The following is a 25,193-nucleotide window of genomic DNA, read 5'->3' on the forward strand; positions in this document are numbered from 1 at the left end:
CTACTGAGCCTACATGCCACAACTACTGAAGCCTGTGTGCCTAGAATCCGTGCTCCGCAACAAGAGAAGCCAGTGCAATGAGAAGCCCATGCACCACAACGAAGAGTAGTTCCCACTCGCCACAACTAGAGAAAGCCCGCATGTCATGGTGAGGAACCAACGCAGCCAAAAATAAAATAAATAAATAAAATTTTTAAAAAAAGTAATATTTCTTCCTTATGTTGTATTACATTAACTTCTGTTTAAGAAGTAGTTTGATCAGTTGTTATATAAAATATGCAAAAAAGTAGTTGGATATGATTAATTGGTCCCTACGACACTGGTCCCTTGAGAATGTAGGAAATTATCTTTTGCCAATACAGAGTATATGAGAGGGTAGCTAATACATTTTTTAATACCTTAAATGCTAATTAAGATCATATAATAATATCAAACATTTCTTGTGTTTACGGTGGACCAAAAACTCTACTAAGTGCATTATATCTTGTAAGATCCATTAATAGTTCTAGTTTATATTTAAAATTAAACTGAGGATTAGAGAGATTAAATAATTGGTCCATGGTCACACAGCTAAATAAGTGGTAGAGTTGGGATTTAACAAAGTAGTTACACTCATAAGCCACTGTGCTATACTACCACCTAAATGTTAGCAGCAAAATTTTTCTGTGTCAGGCTTTATGCAGGGTAGTTTACATAGTTTGTGTGTGTGTGTTTTATATCTTTGAAAAAGAAATAAAACTTTCGAAAGTGTACCTTTACCATGTTAACCCAAGTGGTCCATGGTGAAGGTGAGGTGGGAATCACATTGGGCTCTCTCTCTTTTTTTTTTAATTTTATTTATTTATTTTTGGCTGCATTGGGTCTTCGTTGCTACGTGCAGGCTTTCTCTAGTTGTGGTGAGCGGGGGCTACTCTTCGTTGTGGTGCGTGGGCTTCTCATTGTGGTGGCTTCTCGTTGCAGAGCACAGGGTCTAGGTGCATGGGCTTCAGTAGTTGTGGCATGCAGGCTCAGTAGTTGTGGCACACAGGCTCTAGAGCGCAGGCTCAGTAGTTGTGGCACACGGACTTTAGTTGCTCCGTGGCATGTAGGATCTTCCCAGACCAGGGCTCAAACCTGTGTCCCCTGCGTTGGCAGGCGGATTCTCAACCGCTGCACCACCAGGGAAGTCCGAGATTGGTCTCTCTCTTAATTGAGCCTTGTTTCTTTTATGTCATGGTACCTCTGACAACTGTAATGTTATCTTCCTTTTTTGCCCTGTTGACTGTTAAGATATGGTGACTAAAATAGCTGTGGATGAAAATAGATCATGTCATTTAAATTGTAACAAAAATATATGGCAGTGATTTATTATATAATGAACAAAAGTTGTATTTGCAGAGACTGTTTTATAGTCATTTAGAGGTTAACATAAACTGTGTGGTGCTTGCAGTGGAACATCTGTGTAATTCTGAATTCAAAGAGAGTCAGATTCAGTTAAATAACAAGTTAAAAAATCAAAAGGAACTTATTTTTAATTCAGTTTTTAAAAACACCTCTTTTCATCTTCTGTTATTTAAATCTAATAAGTGAGAGGCAGATTGAAAATTGATTGGATAGCTTTTTACAGGATATGATTGAAGGGATTTAAAAATTTTATCCTGTCTCACTTTTTTTTTTTTTTTTTTTTTTTTATCTTAACCTCTTTGGACACTGAAATGTTACCACTGCTTATTAGAATTGGTAGTCTTCCCTCTTTTATCAGTGTTGACTATGTTAGCAGTGTCCTTCTAACAGGATTTTCTGTTTGATTTTTGTTAAAATGCCTGTGTGGTTACAACATTTATTAAATTATGAATACCCTTTCAGACAGAACTTGAATACTATGTTTAATTTTACTCCTAAAATTCTGGTTAGAGTTCCTTTATGTATATTCCTGCTATACAAAATGTAAAAACTTATATGTTAAATATTACTGACATATTGATACATCTCTTTTTTTCTGAGACCTTAAGGAAAAGAATTGTGTTTTTTTATATGATATTTTTTCTAAGATACCTTTACATTTGAAGTTCACCCTATTCCTCAGTAACAGATATGATTATGAGAAATATACATAAGGCATATTTTTAGCACTCTGAGTAGCCTGCTCTTTAAAGGCTACTGATTCCTGTACTGATTCCTTTTCTTAAAATGTACTTGTATGTTTGTTAGGAAGATTTTAAAGATAAATTTGACAGTTGTATTTGTTTTGAATGAATGCTCAAAATGTGTGTATTGTGATTTCGTCCTGTTAAGAGTGTTCTTAATTTTACAAGTTACATAGCAAATATATTATTTCATTATGTAGTGAAAATTCATCATGTCTCATATGTTCTTGAGAAACCTGCATTTAAAAATGGATGGCTAGGGCTTCCCTGGTGTCGCAGTGGTTGAGAGTCCGCCTGCCGATGCAGGGGACACGGGTTCGTGCCCCGGTCTGGGAAGATCCCACATGCTGCGGAGCGGCTGCGCCCGTGAGCCATGGCCGCTGAGCCTGCGTGTCTGGAGCCTGTGCTCCGCAACGGGAGAGGCCACAACAGTGAGAGGCCCGTGTACCGGAAAAAAAAAAAAAAAAAGGATGGCTAACGTTCTTAAGATAATAATGTTCCTAAACAGTCTTTTAAAAAAATCCTCTTTAAGCCGTTAATAATAAGATTTACTTTATTGTTAAGTGTAACAACTAATTGTTTGCTTCATTAATTGTTAAATATCTGTCTTTTATATGTAATATAAGAAATTTAGATTTGACATTTTTAAAACGTAGTGTATTCTTTTGTTTTATTATTTTCTTTTATATTCTTATTTCATTTCTTTTGGAATTCTAAGGATGGATGAATGGCTTTATTAAAAAGAAAACAGAAAAAACATACTTCATATAGCTAAATCTAAATACGTAACTATGAATACATATCTGAGTGCTTTTTCAAGATTTACATGCTTCTAACATTATCATCTGCATTTATAGGAAAGGTATTTTGTTATAATTATATCCATATACAAGTCAAATTTCTGCCTCATTTATTGCGTTAGTTGTTGGCATGTTAAGAATGAAGTGAAAGCCATGGTTTTTCCATATGCTGGAATTGACTGAATGTAAATGTTTGTGAGATTTAAATGCTGCTATATTCATTTACTGTTTTTTTATTGAAATATAATCTACCTGCAGAAAATGCAGAGATTTTAAGTGTGTTCAGTTTGATGAATTTCAGAAATTATATATACCCTTTTAATCATTCTCCTTAACAAAATAGAGAAAATTTTCATCACCTGGAAAGTGCCCAGTTTTAATTCCCTCCACCTTCATACTCAAATTTCCATCACTGTTAGTTGTTTTTTTTCTGTTCGTAGAGTTAATATAAATGAACTCAAATAAGTGTCTGTCTACTGTCTCTCAACATAATGTTTTTTTGGATGCATTCATGTTGTTACTTGTATCAGCAGTTCTTTTGTTGCTGAGTAATATTTCCTTGTATGAAAATAACATAGTTTGTTTATCTGTAGTCCTCTTGATAGACTTTTGGGTTGTTTCCAGTTTCTGGCTATTAGGAATAAGACTGCTCTTTGACATTTGTGTACAAGTCTTTTTGTGGACATATGTTTTTATTTCCCTTGAGTAAATGTCTAGCAATGGGGTTGCTGACCCCTTAAGCCAAATCTGAGGCTTTGTATTTGAGTTTTAGCCAGTCCATGCTGCACGGATTGGGAAAAAGTCATATAAATGTAAAGAGTCATATAATTGTGAATCTGTCACCTTGTGTGGTTCCCTTCTTTTACAAATCTGTCACCTTGTGTGGATCCCTTCCCTTTAACTTCTTTCTGCTTTTAGTCATTCTCCAATGCCTTCAAATCACTGTTTTTAAAATATTTTGTTTAGAAGTTATACTTTTTTTTTTTTTTTTTTTTTTTGCGGTACGTGGACCTCTCACTGCTGTGGCCTCTCCCGTTGCGGAACACAGGCTCCGGACGCGCAGGCTCAGCGGCCATGGCTCACGGGCCCAGCCGCTCCGCGGCATGTGGGATCTTCCCGGACCGGGACATGAACCTGTGTCCCCTGCATTGGCAGGCGGACTCTCAACCACTGCGCCACCAGGGAAGCCCTAGAAGTTATACTTTTTATTTGCAAGGGAAGTTGATGAGATATAAACTCCTTCCTACCATTATCAGATTAGGAACTCTAAAAGTGCTTCTTTTAAATTGTAAGTCTTATTCTGTCCTTGCTGTGCTCCAGATCCACCAAGTCTTTCCGTGTTGTTTATAATGGAAGTCAAAGTTCTTACAATTGCCTTTAAGACCCTACATGATCAGTAACCCCTTTTGGTCCACTATCTGTTGACCTCCACCTGGCTCACTTTGGAGAATTCTATTCTCTTTACCTCAGAAACTCTTGGATGTTCATGTGGTTGGCTTCCTATCTTTTTCAGCTCTTTGCGCAAATATCACACTTATCAGTGAGCCTTGCTGTAATCATCATAGTGAAAAGTGCTTCCACCTCTATGGTACATTCTTACTTCGCTTTTTTCTATAATACTCATTATTCTTATCTGACCTTCTATATATTCTACGTGTTCATTTTTTTAAATTGTCTCTACTACTAAACTATAAACTCCACAAGGGCAGGAATTTTTGTCTGTTTTGTTCACTACTGTATTTTCACTACTTTAAATGGCCCTTGGTAGATAGTGGGTTCTCAAAAAATAGTTGTTGATTAAATAAATGCACAATATTCCTGCTTTACTAATTGTGCTACTTTGAGGTTCAGTTTATAGGGTTTTCTTATAAAGGGGGATATTTGTGTTTATTGGTGTTAGAAAAGTAAAGAGAGGAGGGTATGGATTATATTTCGTATTTCCTAGTGTTCTTTTGTGCTTTCATTTTGGTTGTACTTTAAGCCTTTTGTGGTTCATTTATTTCATGACTCTTGAGTTTTGCTGGAATACTAGATTAAGTCATTTACATTTTTCCTCTTTAAAAGTGGGAATATGTATAATAAGAATTGCTTTAGCTTGAAATGGAAATTCTCCAGGGGAAAAAAGGTGATGTCATTAGCTGTTGATGCAGCAATCAATTTAAAGAACTTTAGATCTAAGAGACCCTTAATCAGTCTAATTTGAAGTAGAAACGTATTCTCTGCTTTATAAATAATTGACTAAAACCAGACCATTAACAAATTAAATTAAGATTTTACTAATGCCAAAGAACTGTGCTGTTAGCAGAATTACTCTTATGTCATAGTCGTCAAAGATGTGCACTTGCTAAATAGAATTGATGTACTTTTTCAGAGTGTTGTCAACTGTGAGAGCATTAGCTGAATGACATTTTGGTGTCAGTAAACTTGTACTATGGTCTTCATATATTCATGGTATGCAGAGGTGGCAAGCAGTCTGAATGATGATTCATTGATGTTTTCCCTCATCACTTTATAACTTGGATATGAAGACCAATTAGGTATTTTGGCCAAGTCTGTGGGTCAAGGAGTATAATTTTAAGTTTCATGCCACCCTAGCAATGACACTAGGTTGACTTTTGTGGCATCTAAACTTGAGGGTATAGGTTAGAGAGTATCCCTAAGTTGTGATATTTGTAATAAAGCATTTATGCCTCTTGTAATGTGGATACTGTATTGCATAATAGTCATCTCTGAGATCCTGACCTTGTTTTCATATACTTAAAGATGTCACAGTATAGAATTCTTTCTCTGGGAGGCAAGTAGTAGTGTGGCTTGTTCCTTTGAGGCTTACTGCCTCCTGTTCTTGCCCATGACTAGAGGATGGCAAAGAGATTGAAGATGTTCTCTCATCGCACCTATACATTCCTCTGTTACGGCCTTTAATATATTGTATCTTTTAAAAAATAGCATTATTAAATTATAATTTACATAGTGTAATCTGTATCCTTTTAATTGCACTATTTGGTGAATTTTGATAGCATTATATCTGTGAGATCATGGTCATAATTAAAATACAGAGCATTTTCATCGTGCTAAAAAGTTTCCTCATGCCCCCTGGCAGTTCTTTCCTCCCTAAACCCTGGCTGCAGGAAACCACTGATCTGCTTTGTGTCACTATAGATTGTGTTTAGTAGGATTTTATATAAATGGAATTATACACATGTCCTTTCCTCTGGCTTCTTCCACTGAGTATGATTTTGAGGTTCATCTGTGTTGTTGACTGTATCAGTGGTTTGCTCCTTTTCATTGTGGGTTGGTATTCTTTTATTGCAGGGTGGTATTCTGTCATACGGATGTGTCACAGTTTATCCATTCACTTGTTGATGGATAGTGGGGCTCTTTCCAGCTTTGGGCTATTTTGAATAAATCTGTTAACATTCATGTACACATCTTTTGAAGGACATATATTTTTATTTCTCTTGAGTAGTTTCTTAGGGGTGGATTGACTGGGTTGTAGGGTCAGTGTATATTTAACTATATGAGAAGCTGCCAAACAGTTTTCCAAAGTGGTTGTACTATTACACTCCAACCAGCAGTTTCTTCATGTCCTGGCCAACACTTGGTGCTGCCATTCTTTAAAGTTTTAGCCATTCTAATGGGTATAAGGATGTTGAACATAAGGATTTTGAATATCTTTTTATGTGTTTGTTGGCCATTTGTTTATCTTCTTTTGTGAATTATCTGTTCCAATCTTTGCCCTTTTTGTATAGGTTTCTTTTTTTTTAATTTATTTTTCTTTTAACATCTTTATTGGAGTATAATTGCTTTACAGTGGGGTAGATTTCATTTTCTTATTTTGGTAAGAATTATTTATATAGTTTGGATACAAGTCCTTTGTCAGGTATATGTATTGTGAATATTTTATTAGTCCGTGGCTTGCCTTTTTATTAATGGTGACTTTTGAAGAACAGAATTTTTTATTTTGATGAAGTCTAGTTTATAATTTTTTTCTTTTGTGGTTCATACTTTTATGGCTCTCTTTAAAATCTTTGCCTATCCTAAGATCACAAAGATTTCCTTTTATGTTTTCTTCTAGAAGTTTGATGGTTTTAGCAGTTACATTTAGGTCTGTGATCCATTTTGCGTTCATTTTTGTGTTCGGTGTTAGGTAGAGGTTGTTTTTTATTTTGTTTCCATGTAGATATCTAGTTGTTCCAACATCATTTACCTTGGTACCTTCGTTAGAAGTCAATTGATGGGTCTTTATGTCTATCCTTTGCCAATGCCACATTGTCTTTATTGCTGTACTTTTATATTCTTCAAGTTAGGTAATATAGCTCCTCCAACTCTTTAAAAAAATTGGTTTGACACTTTTAGGTCATTTGCCTTTCCATTTAAATTTTAGAATCAGCTTGTCAGTTTCTATTAAAAAATTCCTGCTGGGGAATTAATTAGATTGTCCTAAATTCTATAGATCATTTCTGGAAGAACTGACATCTTAATAATATTGAATCTTTAAATTCATGAGCATGGTATATCTCTCCATTTATTGATATCTTCTTTAATTTATTCCAATAATGTTTGTAGTTTTTCCAGTGACCAGGATTTGCACAAATTTTGTTATTCTTATGCTATAGACTGAATGTTTGTGTCTCTTCAAGATTTGTATGTTGAAACCTCACCCCCATGGTGATGATATTAGGAGGTAGGACCTTTAGGGGGTGATTAGGTAATAAGGAAAGAACCCTAATGAACGGGATTAGAGCCCTTATAAAGAGGCCCTAGAGAACTCCCTTGCCTCCTTCTGCCATGTGAGGATACAAGAAGTCTGCAGCCTGGAAGAGGGCCCTCACTCAACCTTGCTGTCACCCTTATCTCAGACTTCCAATCTCCACAACTGTGAGAGATAAATGTTGTTATTACTAAGCTATGCAGTCTGTGGTATTTTGTTTTAGTGGCCTGAACAGACTAAGACTGTGTATTTGCATGATTTTGGTTGCCACTAAAAATGGAATTGCATTTTTGACATTTTCCAATTGTTTCTTTCTAGTATATTGAAAACTATTGATGTTTCATATTAACCTTTTGCCATAACTTTCTTAAAATTGGCCATTAGTTTTAGTAGCTTTTTTGCAGTTACTTAGGATTTTCTACATATGTGTTATATCAAAATTACTTTTGTATATGTTTGTCTTCATCACTAGACTTGGAGCTTTTGGGACAGAGATTGTAAGTTTATTGATTTTTATGTCCCCAGCATCTATGACGGTACAAAAGTCAGGTCTGTGCTCTTCTGGTTTTTCTCCTTTCTGGCTGCTTCTTTTAGTCAGTCATATTTGCTACTTTCTTCTCATTTCTACAACCTCTAAATTTTGTATTGTGCCAGGAGTCAGTCCCTGATCCTCTTCTCTTTTCTTTTGTACTTCCCTGGCAATCACATCTAGGCTTCTGGGTTTAAAAACTATTTTCTAATAAAACATTTTTTCTCTAGCCTACTTGATAGTTTCATTGGATATAGAATAGGCATCTGAAGCTTAACATTAAAAAAGTAAACTGATCTTTGGATCATTCCTCTTGAAACTGTTCCTGTAGTTTTCTCATCTCAGTTAATGGTAAACTTGTTTTTGTTTGTTTGTTTTTGTTTTTTCATTTGCATAGGCCAGTCTTTATATCATTGTGCCATTATTATTTAAAAATGGATAGAAGACTAGGATGAAAGTCTGATTCTACTGATAAGTGTAAGTTTCATCAGCATACAATTTGTGGTATTTACATAAAGATGGGAATCATTAGTGTCCTGAAAGCAACAGGCTTTTTCTCAAATTATATGCTTGTTAAGTTAAGGCTGATATCTATTGTATATAATAGTTAAGAAAACCACCTATATAAAATGCCAGAAATTGAAGATTTTTCTTAATGCCAAGGTATTATTTGTTTTTAGCCATTTAGGACTGGAATTTATTATTTTTTGAGTTTTAGATATTCCTCTAGTTAGGACAAAAGTAGGGAAACACTTGCATTCCTTCTGTTAAATTACTTGGTAATTTAATCACCATTTATAATTTTATTATATTTGCAGATTTGTTCTAAGTCCCAAACAAATAGATTTTTTAGAATCTGATTTTATAAATAGGGCACTGCCGGCTTAAAAATGGGGAATAAAATTTGGCATCTCCCGGAGGGCCTCCAAATGACAGCCTGTTTAAATTTTTGCTGATTTGATTAATGAACCTATTTGAGCAGATTATAAATGCCTTCTTCATTTCTTCTACAGCATTTTCTTTCCAAAGGAAAAAGGTGAAAATTTGAGGTATAATCATCAGTGCCTTTATTGTTCACTGGTATATAGAATGTTTCCAATGAAATGTACTCCTAAATTAGTGCTGTCATCTTGTGTCCTTAGGCAAACTCCTTAGATACATATATTACTTGAGAAAATAGATCTCTATACATTATGGAAATAGTGGAAACTTCTCTATTTTAGACAAATGTAAAATTACTCTGAATCTATTATTTTAAAGATTTCATTATATACATATACACATGCCATAATTGAGGGATCATAAGTATGACCTCTTATACATTCATGAATTGATTTTCCCAGCAGGTGTTCCTTTCTTGGTGATACAGGGTTATAATGAGAAATGCTTCTAAAAGCTAACCTTATTAAGCAGATTACATTGAATTGAAAAATGCCCTTCTCCCCTGTATGAAAGATTTAGAAAAAGTTCTTATATCATGCTTTATTCTATATGTATAATTTTAGAAAACAAAGAATAAGCCAACTAGAATTTTTTTAAGTTGGGAATTTTCTATAATTAATCAGTAGATTATATACGAAGAAATCATTGAAGTCAAGAGAAATGGTCAAGGAAGTTATAGAGCAAGTGTTTAGCTAAGCCTTAAAAACAGGTAGGTTCATGCTCTTCTTGTATTAAATGTTTAGTTAACTTCCTAAGTTTTATATTTCATAGGTGTAAATAGTAATGTATAGTTTGTGTAATAAGCCATATATATACAGAATTTCTGCTTATAGTATTTGCCAGTTATAAAATGAATGATGGATTATAGCAACAAAATATAGGTACTGTTTTCTCTTTTAGCAGTTACAGTTCTACTTTGTGTTTTCATGACATTATAATAAATAATAATTGTTTCATGAATATCCATACACATAATTCCTAAAACTCATTCAGTATTTCTGAGCAGTATTTTTTCTAACTATAGATAGATAGCTTGACCTATTAGTGGCTTAGTAGGTAATGAAATCAATTTGGAGGGTTTTGAATTAGTATTTTTTTTTTTAATTTTTAAATTGTTTAAATTTTTATTTTATTTTATTTTTTAAAGTATTTATTTGGCTGCACTGGGTCTTAGTTGCGGCATGTGAGATCTTTTATTTGCAGCATGTGAACTCTTAGTTGTAGCATGTGGAATCTAGTTCCCTGACCAGGGATCGAACCCGGGCCCCCTGAATTGGGAGCACAGAATCTTAGCCACTGGACCACTGGGGAGTCCCTGAATTAGTATTTTAAAAGTGAAACATAGTAGAGATTCTGTATTACTGCTCTGGATAAAAATTGTTTTGTGACACTTTTGTATATGTATATCAGTTTGCAACATAAAAAAGTGTTTCTTACTAAGTGATATGATCCAAGCAGAGGCTACTATTTGAGAGATCCAGTAGTTAAAGTATGGTGATTAACTTTACATTTTCTTTTTCATTTTAAAAGAGTTAATATTATTGTAATTTTGACTAATTTTGCATATGCTTGGAACTGTGGTTTACAAAGCAATTATGAGAATTTAAGCTTATGCTGAGTTTTTTTATGTGGAAGTTAGAGGGAGAATGAAGTCCTTATATTTTGAACTGACATGTTAGTGACATTGTCAGGTAATAAGTAATGTAAATGAGATGCCTAAGAACTATCATGTAAACAGTTTTGGCATGGGTTGGAAGACATGAAAAATATTAGTGGCTCATTTTCCTTGTGTTTCATGTTATTTTGATGACATTTAAACTTAAGATGTTGGTTAAGGTATAAACACCCTCAGATTTAAATTTGAATATGAGATATCAAAACAAATTATATTAAAATGGTTCCTGGTATTTTAATGTACAAATGCCTCATATACACTATACAGAATTTTCTTTTAAATAGAAGCAAATGTAGTTTAGCTAACTTAAGTCAAAATTCTGTGCTAGATTTTGTTTCCTATGTAATTAAATATTGATGACTATCATATTTATTTCTTAGGAGTCTCAGAGGAATAATTAAATAGTGTACTGTAAGATTTTCACCTTGGCAAAGGGCGTTTGTTTTATTCATATTTGTATTACCAGTGCCTATTATAGACCCAGAAAATAATATATGTTCTAAGCAGTTTAAGGAATTCCTTCTTTCTTCAGCTTTTCTTTGTCTTTAGGACATTGATGTTTTTCAAGTGTACCTTCCACTTGTTTTATGTGTTTCTCTGTTTTTTTCTGTCGTTTCTTCATGATCAAATTTAGTTATGATTTTTGGCTAGAAAGTTATGTAAATGATGTTGTGGTCTTTGCAGGATATCATTTCTAGAGGCACCTGCTGTCCATTTGCTACTTTTTGGTGATGTTAATTTTGATCTCTTGATTAAAATGTTGCTTTTTTTTTTCAACTGCATAATTATTTTCTTCTTTTGCAACTAAAAAGGAATTGTGGGCAGAAACTTTGTGACCATTCATTTCAAATCAAACTTTCTCCACTTAAATTTAGTATCCATGGATGATTTTTACTTGAATCAATTTCTGTAACTTTTTTTTTTTAATTTCTGTAACTTTTGATTTTGATATAATTTCAAACAGAGAAAAGTAGGAATAATAACATAAGGAATCTTCATATACTCTTTACTCCTATGCACCAGTTGTTTACATTTTACATATTTAATCTCTAGAATGGGGATAATAAGAGTACCTATCTCAAGTAGTGTTGCTGTTTTCTCCTAGTTTCACTGTAAATATTTTGTTAGTTTTGTTTTTCTTACTATTCTGTGAAACTGCAAAGTATTTTTTAAAATAATTCTAGTTATCCTTTATTCCCTCTTCATTTAAGTTTTCTGAATACTGATCTTTTTCTATGAAATTTTATGAGTGGGTGTGTGTATGTGCATATACCTACATATGAGTTTAGCAATTTTTTGTTTTTACTTTTAAAATTACTCTTTCATGGGGGCATGGGACAAATTTTTTTTTTTTTTTTTGCAGTACGCAGGCCTCTCACTGTTGTGGCCTCTCCCGTTGCGGAGCACAGGCTCCCGACGCGCAGGCTTAGCGGCCATGGCTCACGGGCCTAGCCGCTCCGCAGCATGTGGGATCTTCCCGGACCGGGGCACAAACCCGTGTCCCCTGCATTGGCAGGCGGACTCTCAACCACTGCGCCACCAGGGAAGCCCGGGACAAATATTTTTAAATCACAAAATTCAATAGAAAAGGCTCTAGAATTTAAGAACATCAACCAACGAACTCTTTTTAGTTATGATGGTTTTAAAAATTTACCTTTCCTTGTATTTTTTGATTTGTTTCAATTCAGCAGATAGATATAGAGTGTCAACTCTATTTAAAACATACTATTAAAAAAAGATACTGTAGGAAAAATTAGGCGACCCAAATGCCTTATATTTATAATGCTTTGCAGTTTCCAAAGCAATTTGAATATGCATTTTCTTATTTGATATTATTAGTAACTCAGAAAAGTCGATAATTCAGGTAGATTTATTTCCATTTTTTATGAGGAAATTGAGACCTTGAAAGATTGTGACTTAACTATCAGGGTCACCTAGCTAGTGAGTGACAGCGTAAGCATGAACTAAAGCATAAGCTTTAAGTTCAGTGATCTCAATTCTCCCATTCTACCTCTGTGCAGTGACTGAGCATACATTAATTTATGCAAAGGCCTGACCATAGTGGGACCATATTTTAGTTTATTCACTTAATATTTATCTTTGTCATTTATCTTAAGTGCTTAAAGGACAGGGATAGGATTAGTTAAATGAGATCAAAACAGTGTCTTACAGGTCCATACAAATACCTAGAGGATGCTTTTCAATTAAGATGATGATGTGTATCAAAATGCTTGGATATATGAGAGTAGTTACGTTCTTTCCTGTTATATTGGAGGGTCTATTGCATGTGACTGTTGAAAAAGTAGTGGGCTGCTATTAGAGACTATGTTACTACTGTAATCGGTGTTAAAGATCAGTACATTATGGATCCTTAACATGTACCATTAAATTGATTTTTTTACTTGTGGTATTATGGATTATGTCTCTGCAACATCTTCCCCCTTTTTACCCATAAACTCTGAAAGGTTCAGTGCCAGAAAGTACAGAATTGTATCTTTATTTTCTCATCACATCCTCTCTCGAATAGATAATACTTTCATTGCTCTCTTTCCAATTTGGCTTTGAGTCACTGCTGTGATTCTAGCTGTTGAACAGTCTTTCAAGTTAGCAATTAGTATTCCAGTTAAGTAAAAATTGTTGTGAGGCTGCCATTCTTACCAGTGTAGCTAAGGTAGTTTTACTAAATCAATTACTAGGGTCATGTTGTCAGAGGTATATGACAATTACATGTCACAAAACTTCCCTAAATATTGATACTTTAGATTTATTGGAAATTAGATTTAAAACCTCATAGTTTTGAGGTTGGAGAAACCAATAATCTGTCTTGTTCAGTAAAGCCACATTTATGCTGCTTAATATTTTGAAACTTAAGCTGTTTTAGTGTGTCTTTACTGTTTTTGCCTTCCTGATTCAATTTTGCTGTTGTTAATTAATAAATTCAAAGGAAGTATTCTAATTAGTTTCTGTCATAACTGGGAACCATAGTAAGTTAGAATACTTTGGAAAGCATGATAACACCTGCTCACTAGTAGATATCAATTCTTTGCCTGGCTCTATTCCAGTCTCACTAACTGTGTCTAAATGTGTGAACCTCTTACCATCTGGGCACTTCAATTTCCCTTTAAAAAAAAAAAGTTCTACCGTGTTCTACTTACTGCAAAGAGTTTTGAAAGATAATAGGAGGTCATTAAAGTACTTATCACCAGTATATGCTATTTACTGGTTAAAATTTATAACTATTTAAAAACCATTGGCTTTAAAATATACTGTTTTTTGTTTTTGTTTTTTTGGCTGCACCGCATGGCTTGTGGGATCCTAGTTCCGTGACCAGGGAGGGATCAAATCCTGGCCCTCGACAGTGAGAGCGCAGAGTCCTAACTACTGGACGGCCAGGGAATTCCCTAAAATATACTGTTTTAAAATAGTAATTTACTATTTAAAAACCATTGACTCCTTTAGTGTAGTTCATCGCTTAGTCTCAGAACTTTTATTTTTAGAACAGAGTGTATTTAAAGGCCAGTTTTACTGTTGAATTTGACAGGCATGGCACGTGGCCAATCTAATGAGCCCAAAGGGAGAATGTACAGAGTGTGCAGGTTAAAGGAGCCCTGGAACTGACTTTCCACAGAGTCCAGGCTATCCATGTTCATTCCTGCTGATTGGAGATTTGCTTAAAGTTGACTGTTTTCTTCCTTCTGTACCATCTGATTCCAATCTGTGCTTGTCTTTTGTAGCTGGAGACGGTTGGATGGCAGCTTAACCTTCAGATGGCTCACTCTGCCCAAGCAAAACTAAAATCTCCTCAAGCTGTGTTACAGCTAGGAGTGAGCAATGAAGATTCGAAGGTAAGAAAGGGTATCCCATTGAAAGGATGTATTTTGTTTACTAGGTCTTGTACTTTATTGTTAGCAAGGTCTTTGTTCTTTGAATTGAAGGTTTAAACATAATTTAATTAAAATGAAAGATTAACAAAATGACAGATCTTTGTGACAAGTTTTGATGTCAGATTTACATATCACTTTGTTATTTATTTGAAAAAACAGGTTGTCTTACAAGGTACTTTTCTTGCAAGAATATGTTATAATGTCTTTTAAATTCTGCAATGGAAAAAAATTGGTAGTGGTCATATAAAATTATGATTTTAATGTTTTAGATAATTGTGAATGTTTCTGGGTGTTTTGTGTTTTAAGCTGCATACATATGGCAGAGGGAATAATGTTGTCCAGCCAATGCCTGAAATATGAAGGTGACCTGAGTTCTGTTGGTGTATGTATAGTATGTCTGTGTGTGTGTTTAAATCTCAGCTATTACAAAATAGAATTTTGGATTAGTTTTAAACTGCATGGTGATTTTTTTCTTTAGTATTAATTTAAGAAAACCTGAACATGTTATCAAAGGTAAAAGAGTTGCTATGGACAATATACTACAGCATATTGAGAAATGTGTATTTCAGTTGTCATTGAATGCTATTTTTATATATTTTTTACTACAATTGAATATCTTAGAGCAGGAGGAGTGACTTTTTTTCCTTAAATAAATGAGACTGTCTCATTTTAAGACAAATGAAATAGAGGTGAGAGTGAGGTAGGAAGATCTGAAGAAGAAGAGGTTACTGTGGCTGTATGTGATCAGAGAATAGTGGAAGAAATGTTATTATTTATAATGGGCATTGAAGGATGTGTATATTATTACTTCTTTGTTAGCACTTGCACTGTTTATTATGTCTTGTACATTTCTGTCCTCCATAAGAACTGGCATCGGTGCCTAGCTCAGGTTACATGTCCACAGAATTTTAGGCAATTGAATTGGATCTTAACATGTATAATTTATTAATTTATTACAGTGTTTGCAAAGAATCATTTCATTTCACACATTTTGACCAGAAAAGAACATAAACTTAATGGTTAAGTGTCGAATTGACTGCAATATTATATATGCTCTGCAATTTAGTAGCGGTCTAACCTTGGGCAAGTTACTTAATCTTCATGAGTGTCAGTTTCTTCATCTGTAAAACAGGAATAATATATCTGTCTCACAGGGCTTTTATGAAGATCAGATACTCAGTGTATGTAAAGTACATGATGCTCTATAAATGCTGGCTGCTGCCATCTTCATCATCATCAGTAAAAGTTTTCTTGGGCTAATGAATAAATAAATCTCTTTGTTTTAAACCAAAGCTGCCACTAACTTTATTTCTTGATGAAATTAACCTTTTCCCTTTTCTTTCATTCTTTCTTCCTTTAATTTTTGATCATATTTTTCATATGTATGCTTCTGAGAATAGAGGAGGGAAAGGATAGCCTGGAAAGTCCTTTATTTTTTTTTTCTCTCCATGAACTAGGGAAGGCATTCCTTTAGCTTTAGGATAATAACCTGAAACTCACTGGTGTGGACTGAGACTCTTCCATGAGGGAAAACACACACCTATATACACACATACATATATGCGTTCTCCAGGTATACGTTCACTGCTTTATTTCTCGTGACTATCATATGTTAAGTCTGAGTAGCTAAATGGAATTTATAGCTTGGAAGGATACAATTTTGACTCTATATTTGATATACTTTAAGCATCATAACTTTGGCAGTGTTTAACTCTGGGATGCTTGAGTCCTCCCAGCTTCTTTATTGTGTCTTCAAAACATGTCTCTGTGTCAGTTATATCTTTAGTCAGTAGGAATGAATGAGTAATGCTTCAAGTAAAAGAGTCATGTTTTTAATTCATTCATATTATTCAGGAAATCTATACAGATGTGAGATCCAACTCATTTGAGATATAGGCTGGAGTACATTTGTATTTTTCTGTCTGTTGCTGTTTTAAAATTTTGAATGAACATTTGGTTACCCTTATGACTTGCAGAGCTAGAGAACCATTTTCCTTAACGGACACTTGGGAAGAGCAGCAGCACAGGAATGTAAAGGATATTTTCATCTCGTATGCAGACTTAAGTGACCCTCTTTCTCTGTGTTCCCTGTCTCCCCTGTGGCATTTTGTGGATTTGGTCCCTACTTCTTATATATTGTAAACAACAGACATATAGTGGAATGTACAACCACGGTCAACCTGGTTAGAAACAGGCCCTCTCCAAGGGACATGTGCCCTAGCTATAAAGGAACAGTTATCTACCATACCTCTGTTCCCCTCAGTGAACTGCTGCTGGGAAGCTTTACTTTTTCTCCATGTTTTTATGATCTGGTATTCTATTCTTTGTACTCTTGTTATATCTGATTCCTTGATGTTAATTTTTACATAACTTCTGTTATTAAGGACCACACACTGCTCTTCCCCCAAACATTTGCTCTGTTCTGAATGAGAATTCGGGAATTCTAGACAGGTTAGAGTATTAGGTAAAAGGAACATGAGTATGGAACATGTTTTAAAAACCAAATTTGTTAAAGGAAGGGAGAAATTTTATTAAAAGGAAGATTAAAAGTTATCGCTGGTTAGTTTATGATGCAGAGTATCATAAAGTATACAGTTGTCATGCTTAAGAAATTGACATTTGTTTAAAACAGGAAACAGGTAAAATTCTTTGAAATATATGGGTTTTTTTTTCCGTCAAATGTATGTTTTACAATGTAGTTATCCTGAAAGTACACATATATACACATATATTAAAATAATTCTGAGAGGATTAGAGTCAGTGCAAATTGTAAGATAGTATTTACAATACGTATGAGCTGCTGAACTGAAAACTTACAGTAATTCACTGAAAAGCATGGTTTCTAAGAATCTCTTTCTTCTCATTCCCTTCCAACATACACATGAAAAGTGTAGCCTGAGGTGAAGTTTTAATTGCTGTCACTTTAGATAACATTGTTGTACTGGCCTCCTTTCTGTTAGAACATTTCTGTCTCGAGGCTTTCCTGTTTTGCTACTAATTTTATCATGAAAACTGGATGATTCTAGCTTTTCCTATAGTATTTTGATAGATATTCTAGTTGTTTTCAGTTAATTTTCTTACTGTTTGTCTACTGCATTTAGCAAAGTAAGATGATTTTCCTGTTCCACACATACCTCAAAACAAGTTTTCTGAGTTTTTGGGTTTTTTTGGTTCTACTTCATTAGGGGGCAGTAGAGCTCTTTGCTTACCTAACCTCTGGCACTCACAGTGTTATTTGAAATAACATTCAAAATAATTTGTGAAGTCAGTAGTTGTGGGAAATGCTAAGTGTTTACATTTCTAATCTGTATATAACAATAGAGTTCTCTTGTTATCATCAACAAAATTAGTGCCTATTAATCAGATATGTACAGAACAAATAAATAAAATCATCCTGATTTCAATATTTGCTAATTTGCGTATGATCATTTGCCAAAATGAAATTTATTAAAAAGCCTTCTACACTGTTGATTTTTTTTGTTACATTCTGCCACCTGTATTAACTTCTTCATGAGAAAAGAGAATACAATAATCCCAAAGATAGTTGAATGGCTGTGTTAGGTTAGAGCATAACTGGTTCCAGACTAGTCATAGACAGTTGAAATTTCTTTATAGAGAATAGCAATTTTATATGTAACAGATTTGGTAATTTGGATGGCATCAACACTTTAACTGAATATCCTAAAAACGCTAAAATATTTGAATTTTACTACTAATCTTGCATTTTCCTCAGTAAATTTGCTGTTCAAGACAATCATATTTTGTAAATGCAGTGATTCTAAATTCTTTTTGTTCATCCTTTAAGAAAGAATCCTTGTGTTTCATTCTTTTTTTCTTCTTCTTTTGAAACAACTGAGATAAAGTCACCTTGACAAGAGAACTTTCTAAACATTTATCTAAGTGTTCCATTGGATTGTGCTCAGGTTGCAGAAGGGTAATTATGGTCTTGAGTGAACTTAGGACTTTTAATACCAATTTTTAAAATTAGAGGTCTTCATTCTTATTTTCAAAATGTATGACAAATTCTATTTAGATTGAGAAAAAGGGGGGAAAAAGCCTTTTTTTTTAAATTGCTTACTCTATGTAGATACGGTATTACCTTCTTTGATATTTAAAAAACATCTCTTCCAGGTATGAATTCTTATTATTATCTGTATTTTATAGATAGATGGAGAAATGGAAACATGTAGTGGTTAGTTTATTTTCCTAGGTTATTCCTAACTAATAAACAGAGCTAGGATTTGAAGTCAGGCAATTTTATTTCAGAGACCTATGCTATATTTATTGCTAGGATACTGTATCATTTTGCTTATTTAATAACTTAGCAGTTATCCTGTAATATGTGTATATGTTTCAAGGTGTTGAAAGCTTTTCTAAAACGCAATGATTGTTTTATTATTGTTCTTCATAAAACTACAATTACATGGATTCTAAATTTCCTTTTCTTTTTGACTAAATTGAAACAATTTTACACTAAAGTCAATGAAAGACACATATATTCTTTTATGTGGTAAGTAAAGTTGTATGTTTTGATGTTGTCTCAGTTTAATAGACACTGCATTTATTAACAGACCTTATTGTAAGGGCTATATGACATCATTGATGTTGATGTGTCGTGAACAAAGAAATAGGGTATATCATTAAAAACACATCCTTAGCTGTATATATGACAGGTTTTTCAGTAAGAGAAAAACACACATATGCTGTTCAAATCATGAACTCTTTGTATTAGAAATTTAAAGTATTTTGATCTTCTTAAAGGTAATGTTTGTATTGACTGATTCGGAAGGACCTTCAGATTTTTCTGAGCTGCTTTGATGAACAGGTCTAAATTTTACAAATGTTGTATTTTTATTAATCTAATCTATATAGTGAATATATTTCAGCATATTCTTTTGATAATTTAAATTTATTTTTTTGTGTTACAATATTTGTGTATATATTTATAATGGACATTTTGGAAAATATAGGGGAAAAAAGCCAATTAAAATCAAGTGTAATTCTAGTACCCACAGCATTGTTATGTTTTGTTATATGACCTTCCAGTCATTTTTTTCCTATACCTCTGTTATAAGTGATTTTTTAAAAAACAGTGATGTTTGCATTTGGTTTAAGAAAAAGAATTGAAATTTTGTTATTACTGTTCAGTACTGTTATTACTGTTCAGTGGTATGAGAAGGTAGTCTCATTCATCAGTCAGAACTTTTTTTTTCTTTTTTGATAAATAGCAGTTATTCATTTTCTAAAGTATACTATCTTATGATCTGAAAAGACATTCTATAAAGTCTTGGACTTTTTTACTCACTGATTTTGATCAGAAATTTATAAAGTTAGCTTTGTATAATGAGCAGGTCTGTGTCAAGATACTTTTATTTGTGTCATTTGGGATGGTTTTATTCAGGGTTTAGAATTTTAAGACAGGTCAGTGGTTTTTACTTTTGAAATGAAATGATTGATGAATATTGCTTGTCTTTTAAAGAAGATGTTTCTGGTTCTTTTTTTATTACCTAAGTTGTATACGTTTATTTTGAAAACTTTATAGATATGGAAAGAAAAAGTCACAGATTTACCACCATTGTGCAGTCTCTTTTATTTCAGTGTTCATTCAATAGCTACTTTCTTTTTTTTTTTAATAGCTACTTTCTTTTGAAAGTCGTCTTTGATTTTATATTCTGCTTGCTTCATTTAACTCTGTAACATATCTTTTCCATATTCAGACTCATCATTAATATATTAAATGATTGACTGCATCACGTTTTGGCTATGACTTACTACAATTTCCTACCAGTTCCTCTGTTGTCAAATAATGAGTTTGCTTCCAGTATTTTCCTATTATATTGTGATAAACATCTTTGTGTATAAATACATGGTAGGTGTTCAGTAAACACTTATTGAATGATGAATGAACAAATGAATGAATGAATAAAGCATCCTTGGAACTTATGGTTATTCTTCAGGAGTGTAATTACTGGGTGAAAGTGTGTAAACCAAAAAAAGGTCTTTACTATAGTTTGATAATTGGCTTTTCATAATCGTTTTAGGAACACACACACTCAAAGGTGACATTCAAAGAATATAAGAGCTTCTGGACATTACTATCTCAAAAGTAGGTTCTTTGATAACTAGTTAATTATTTTGGATAATTTTAGGAGACCAGTGAAAAGCCCTGGTATTTTTGTAAGATAATAGAGCCCTCTCATTTATAATTTCTTTATTCCTTTAGTATACACATTAAAGAAGCTTTTGTTGTATGTGTTTTATTTTATTATAGAACATGTAGAAGCAATCTCATAAAATATTCTAGCAGTTAGAGTAAATAGAAACAACCCTTATTTGGTAGACAATTGCCCATATACGTTGAAAAAAAAAGCCTGGTTCTTTGCAATCAAATTTATTTATTTAAGTAATCCTAAGGCTTTGTGGCTCTAGTTTTCTGATTCTTAATTTTGTTTTGTATCCTTTTTCATTGTGATCAGTTTCTCAATGATAGTATCCTTTAAGGTGTCATGTGTTCTAAATGAGAGCAATACAAAACTCTTTCCTTAATTTATTGTGGTTTCTTTTTTTAGTTTTGTGATCAGTATGACTTTCTTAAAGATCTTAGTATTCAAGTATATTGAAGTGTTCAAATAATACTTGTATAGCTCCTTGGTATCACAAAATGAACCCCCTTATATGCGTGTGAAGAGTATGTATGTATAAGTCTTTTTCTGTACTTTAGATTGCCTAATGGAAAGTCTGCATTTATCTATGGATAAGACTTCTAAGCTAGCAAAAATACTGTTTTAGACACTGTGTATTTTTGATGAGTAAAAACGAAATATTAATACACAGAGTGTGATGGAAGTTAGTATTCATGTGGAGAAAATGATAAAAACGACTTGGAGGAGAAAATCTTTTAAAAAATACTCCATGTATTTCATAATTTAAAAAATCATCTTTTTACTAAAATTCTTTTCAAAAATTTTGTGAGGGCTTCTCTGGTGGCGCAGTGGTTGAGCGTCCACCTGCCGATGCAGGGGACACGGGTTCGTGCCCCGGTCCGGGAAGACCCCACATGCCGCGGAGCGGCTGCGCCCGTGAGCCATGGCCGCTGAGCCTGCGCATCCGGAGCCTGGGCTCCGCAACGGAAGAGGCCATAACAGTGAGAGGCCTGCGTACCGCAAAAAAAAAAAAAAAAAAAAAAAAAAATTGTGAAATTTCAAAGTAGGCAAACAGTATCACCCTCACTTGTCTTTCCTAGCTTCTGAAATTTTTACTTTTTTGAAATCTGGAGGCAATTGATAATTGTAGAATTCCTCAAACATAATAGAATATGTTTAAAAGTAACTTTAAATTTTGTTTAATGTATTTTTATGGATTAGAAATGATAGTAATGTAAATGAGTGGCTTATGTACTTTGAAATAAAAGTGTTAACAGTGAATTAGACATCTGAACAAATAAAATTCAATAAATTAAAGATCAATAAATTAAATAAGCAACAACTTTTAAAATAGCTCAAATTCAATTCAAGAAACATTTATTAAACCTTTACCATGCATGAGGTACTAGGCAAGGTATTTGTGATATAGACAGGTTTTATTTTCCATCATGGAGCTTATGGTCTAAAAGGGAATGCATACATTAAGCCAGTAAATATATTTAAGTTTAGTGACTGTTACAAAAGGAAATACATGGAACTGTGGAAACTGACAGCAAGGAGTTGGAGAGTGCAACAGGCAGGGGAGTTTCAGATGGAGGAAAGAACACATGAAAAAGGATAGGGGCTTATCTTCTGAGCATGTTGAGTATGAGGTAGCTGAGATATCCAGGTGGAGGAAAGAACACATGAAAAAGGATAGAGGCTTATCTTCTGAGCATGTTGAGTATGAGGTAGCTGAGATATCCAGGTGGAGATTGTTTGGATGGCAGTTGGTGAGGTGGGGAGTGGATTATAGACTAGAAATTGAGACTTGGAAATCATCGAGGTTTTGATTATCATTTCAGTTATGAGATGGAAGAGGTTAGTCACTTAGGGAGGAAGTATAGAAGCTGATGAACTCCCAAATTTAAAAGGCAAGTAGAGCTACAGGAGCTTATCACAGTGATTGGGAAAGGAGCAGCCAGCGACCAAAGCAAGAGAGTATTTCGTCGGGGGTGAATAATGTTACATGCTGTAAGAGGTAAAAGAGAGAAAAAAAAAAAGATACTAATTTAACCCTCACAGCTGTGAATTAAGTACTAGTATTTTCCCTAGCTTGTAGATTAAGAAGACTAGTCTCAGTGGTTAAGTATCTTTCCCTAGATTGGATATTAGAAAGTAATATGGGCAAGATTTGAACCCAGGTCCACCTGCCACAATAGCCTGAACTTATAATCACTATATAGCAGTTTAAAAAAAAATGAATTTAGTGTCATGGAGGTCACTGGTGATCACTGTGTGGGGCAGGAGAAGGAGGTGTTTCGAGACGGAGGGCGGTATTGAATACTGTTGAGGGACCAGGAAAGAGAAGAACAGACATATATATGACTTGGATTTGGTTAGATGGACTTCTCTGATAACCTTGGTAATTGTGGTCTCAATCACAATTGAGAGGCAAAAGAATCCTGATTGGAGTAAATTGAGGAAAGAAAATGAGGCAAAAAAGTGAAAGCAACCACCTACGTAACTCCTTCAAGAAACAGAAACGGAATAGTCAATGTAGGGGAATGTGGATTCAGTGACTGGAGATACCAGAGGAGATTTGTATGCCGATTCCACATCCACTGGGGAGAAATTGACGCTGCAGGACAGAGAGGGATACAAGTTCCATGAGAAAGTGAGAAGATAAGAGGGCCAGAGCACAAATGAAAGGGTTGGACTTTGATGAGAGTGGGAACACATTATTTGTTGTAACAGCAAAAAAGAAAGAGAATGGATTAGGTAGGTAGTTTGGGTGGTAGAAGAGGAAGCTGTGTCCGATTGCTTCTGTTTCTGAATGCAGTCATTAGTTGAGGTAGTAGGTAGGTCTAGAAGGTTTGGGAACAGGGGAGGAAGTATGAAACAGTTATTTTGGATATTGGGAAAATGAACAAACTAGTTATTTTAGGCTGTTTCACTGTTACTGGCCAGTGCTTATTGCCCACTTGAGATTTGTGACCATGAATTTGAAATGAGAACTGTTGAAATGGTGTACATTTTCCTTCATCCATTTTTAGTTGCTGTGATGCAACTGTGAAGTAGGTAGATAATTGGGTTTAATCAGCATTTCATCTTTGCCAGGTGTATCAGGTGAAGGGAGAAAGGGACAAAGGATTGGCCTTGTGTACAAGGGAGTGATTTTAGTGATGGACCATAGATTCTAAATCAGATCAGTTGGAAAGTGAGGATATGGTGTATGTTGTGGGTGGCGTGATGGAGAGTGAGAATCTGGCTATAAAACTGGAACCCTAGCCGCAGGCTCCCTTGAGTCGTTTGTCATACAGAGGACCCTCAGACAAATTAGTTCCAGGGTCACTTGGGAATTTTTTATTTGAATCTTCTCCCTTCCTCTCTTCTTCCCTCTCTTTCCACTTCTTCCTTTCTTTTTATAATCGAGCAAAAATGCAGTTTCTTTCAGCGTTATTCCATTTTATCTCAAGGAGTTCCAACCTATCCATCTTTAAAGGGCCATTTTATCCAAAGTTAAAATACTGCCACTTCCTTGGTAAGGGTAATATAATAATAACTCCAAAAATAAACCTTTTATAATTCTCAGCAGTAAAACAAATAGAATTATTATTCATATACAACTTTATTTATGGAATGAGCAAAGGCTGATGGAATTTTCCAGCCCAAAGAAATCTTAGATGGGTATGGCAATGGATTCTTAGATATAATATCAAAAGCACGAATGACAAAATAGATAAATTGGACTTCATCAGAATTAAAAACTTGTGCATCAAAGGACATTATGAAGAAAAAGAAAAGGTAACCTAAAGAATGAGAGAAAATGTTTGCAAATTCCTGGTAAGGAATTTCTGTCTAGAATATGTAAAGAACTCCTACAACTCAACAACAAAAAGGCAAACAACTTAAAAAATGGGTAAAGGACTTGCATAGACATTTCTCTAAAGAAGATATGAAAATGGCCAACATGCACATGAAAAGATACTCAACATCATTAATCACTAGGGAAATGCAAATCAAAACAAGAGTGATACCACTTCACACCCATTAGGATGGCTATAATTAAAAACAAAAAAAAGTAAAATAACAAGTGTTGGTGAGGATGTGTAGAAATTAGGACCCTCATATATCGCTGGTGGAAATGTAAAGTGGTTCAGCCACTATGGGAAATAGTTTGTCAGTTCCACAGAAATTCAAACACAGAGCTATTGAATGACTCAGCAGTTTCACTCCTAGATATATACCCAGAAGAAGTGAGAACAAGGACTCAAATATGTATATCTGCATGCATGTTTATAGCAGTACATAACAGTAGCCAAAAGGTGGAAACAACTCAAATGCCCATCAATGGATGAATGGATAAACAAATAGTAGTATACACATACAATGGAATATTAT

The 25,193-nt window shown here is 34.1% G+C and overlaps 1 protein-coding gene across 10 annotated transcripts in view; it reads left to right on the plus strand.

Annotated features, from left to right (window-relative positions):
* Positions 1-25,193, plus strand: part of COMMD10 (COMM domain containing 10) — a 162,061-nt gene that overhangs the window by 15,319 nt on the left and 121,549 nt on the right. For 9 of the 10 annotated variants that reach the window (XM_060143444.1, XM_060143445.1, XM_060143448.1 and 6 more), the window contains exon 5: positions 14,518-14,628. In XM_060143444.1, coding sequence (XP_059999427.1) covers positions 14,518-14,628 — 111 coding nt within the window. Of the gene's footprint in view, positions 1-14,517; positions 14,629-15,821; positions 15,918-25,193 lie in introns of those variants that run through there. The other variant, XM_060143451.1, reaches the window with a different exon arrangement.

Source organism: Lagenorhynchus albirostris, chromosome 3 (genome assembly GCF_949774975.1).
Source record: "Lagenorhynchus albirostris chromosome 3, mLagAlb1.1, whole genome shotgun sequence".
Classification (NCBI taxonomy): Eukaryota; Metazoa; Chordata; class Mammalia; order Artiodactyla; family Delphinidae; genus Lagenorhynchus; species Lagenorhynchus albirostris.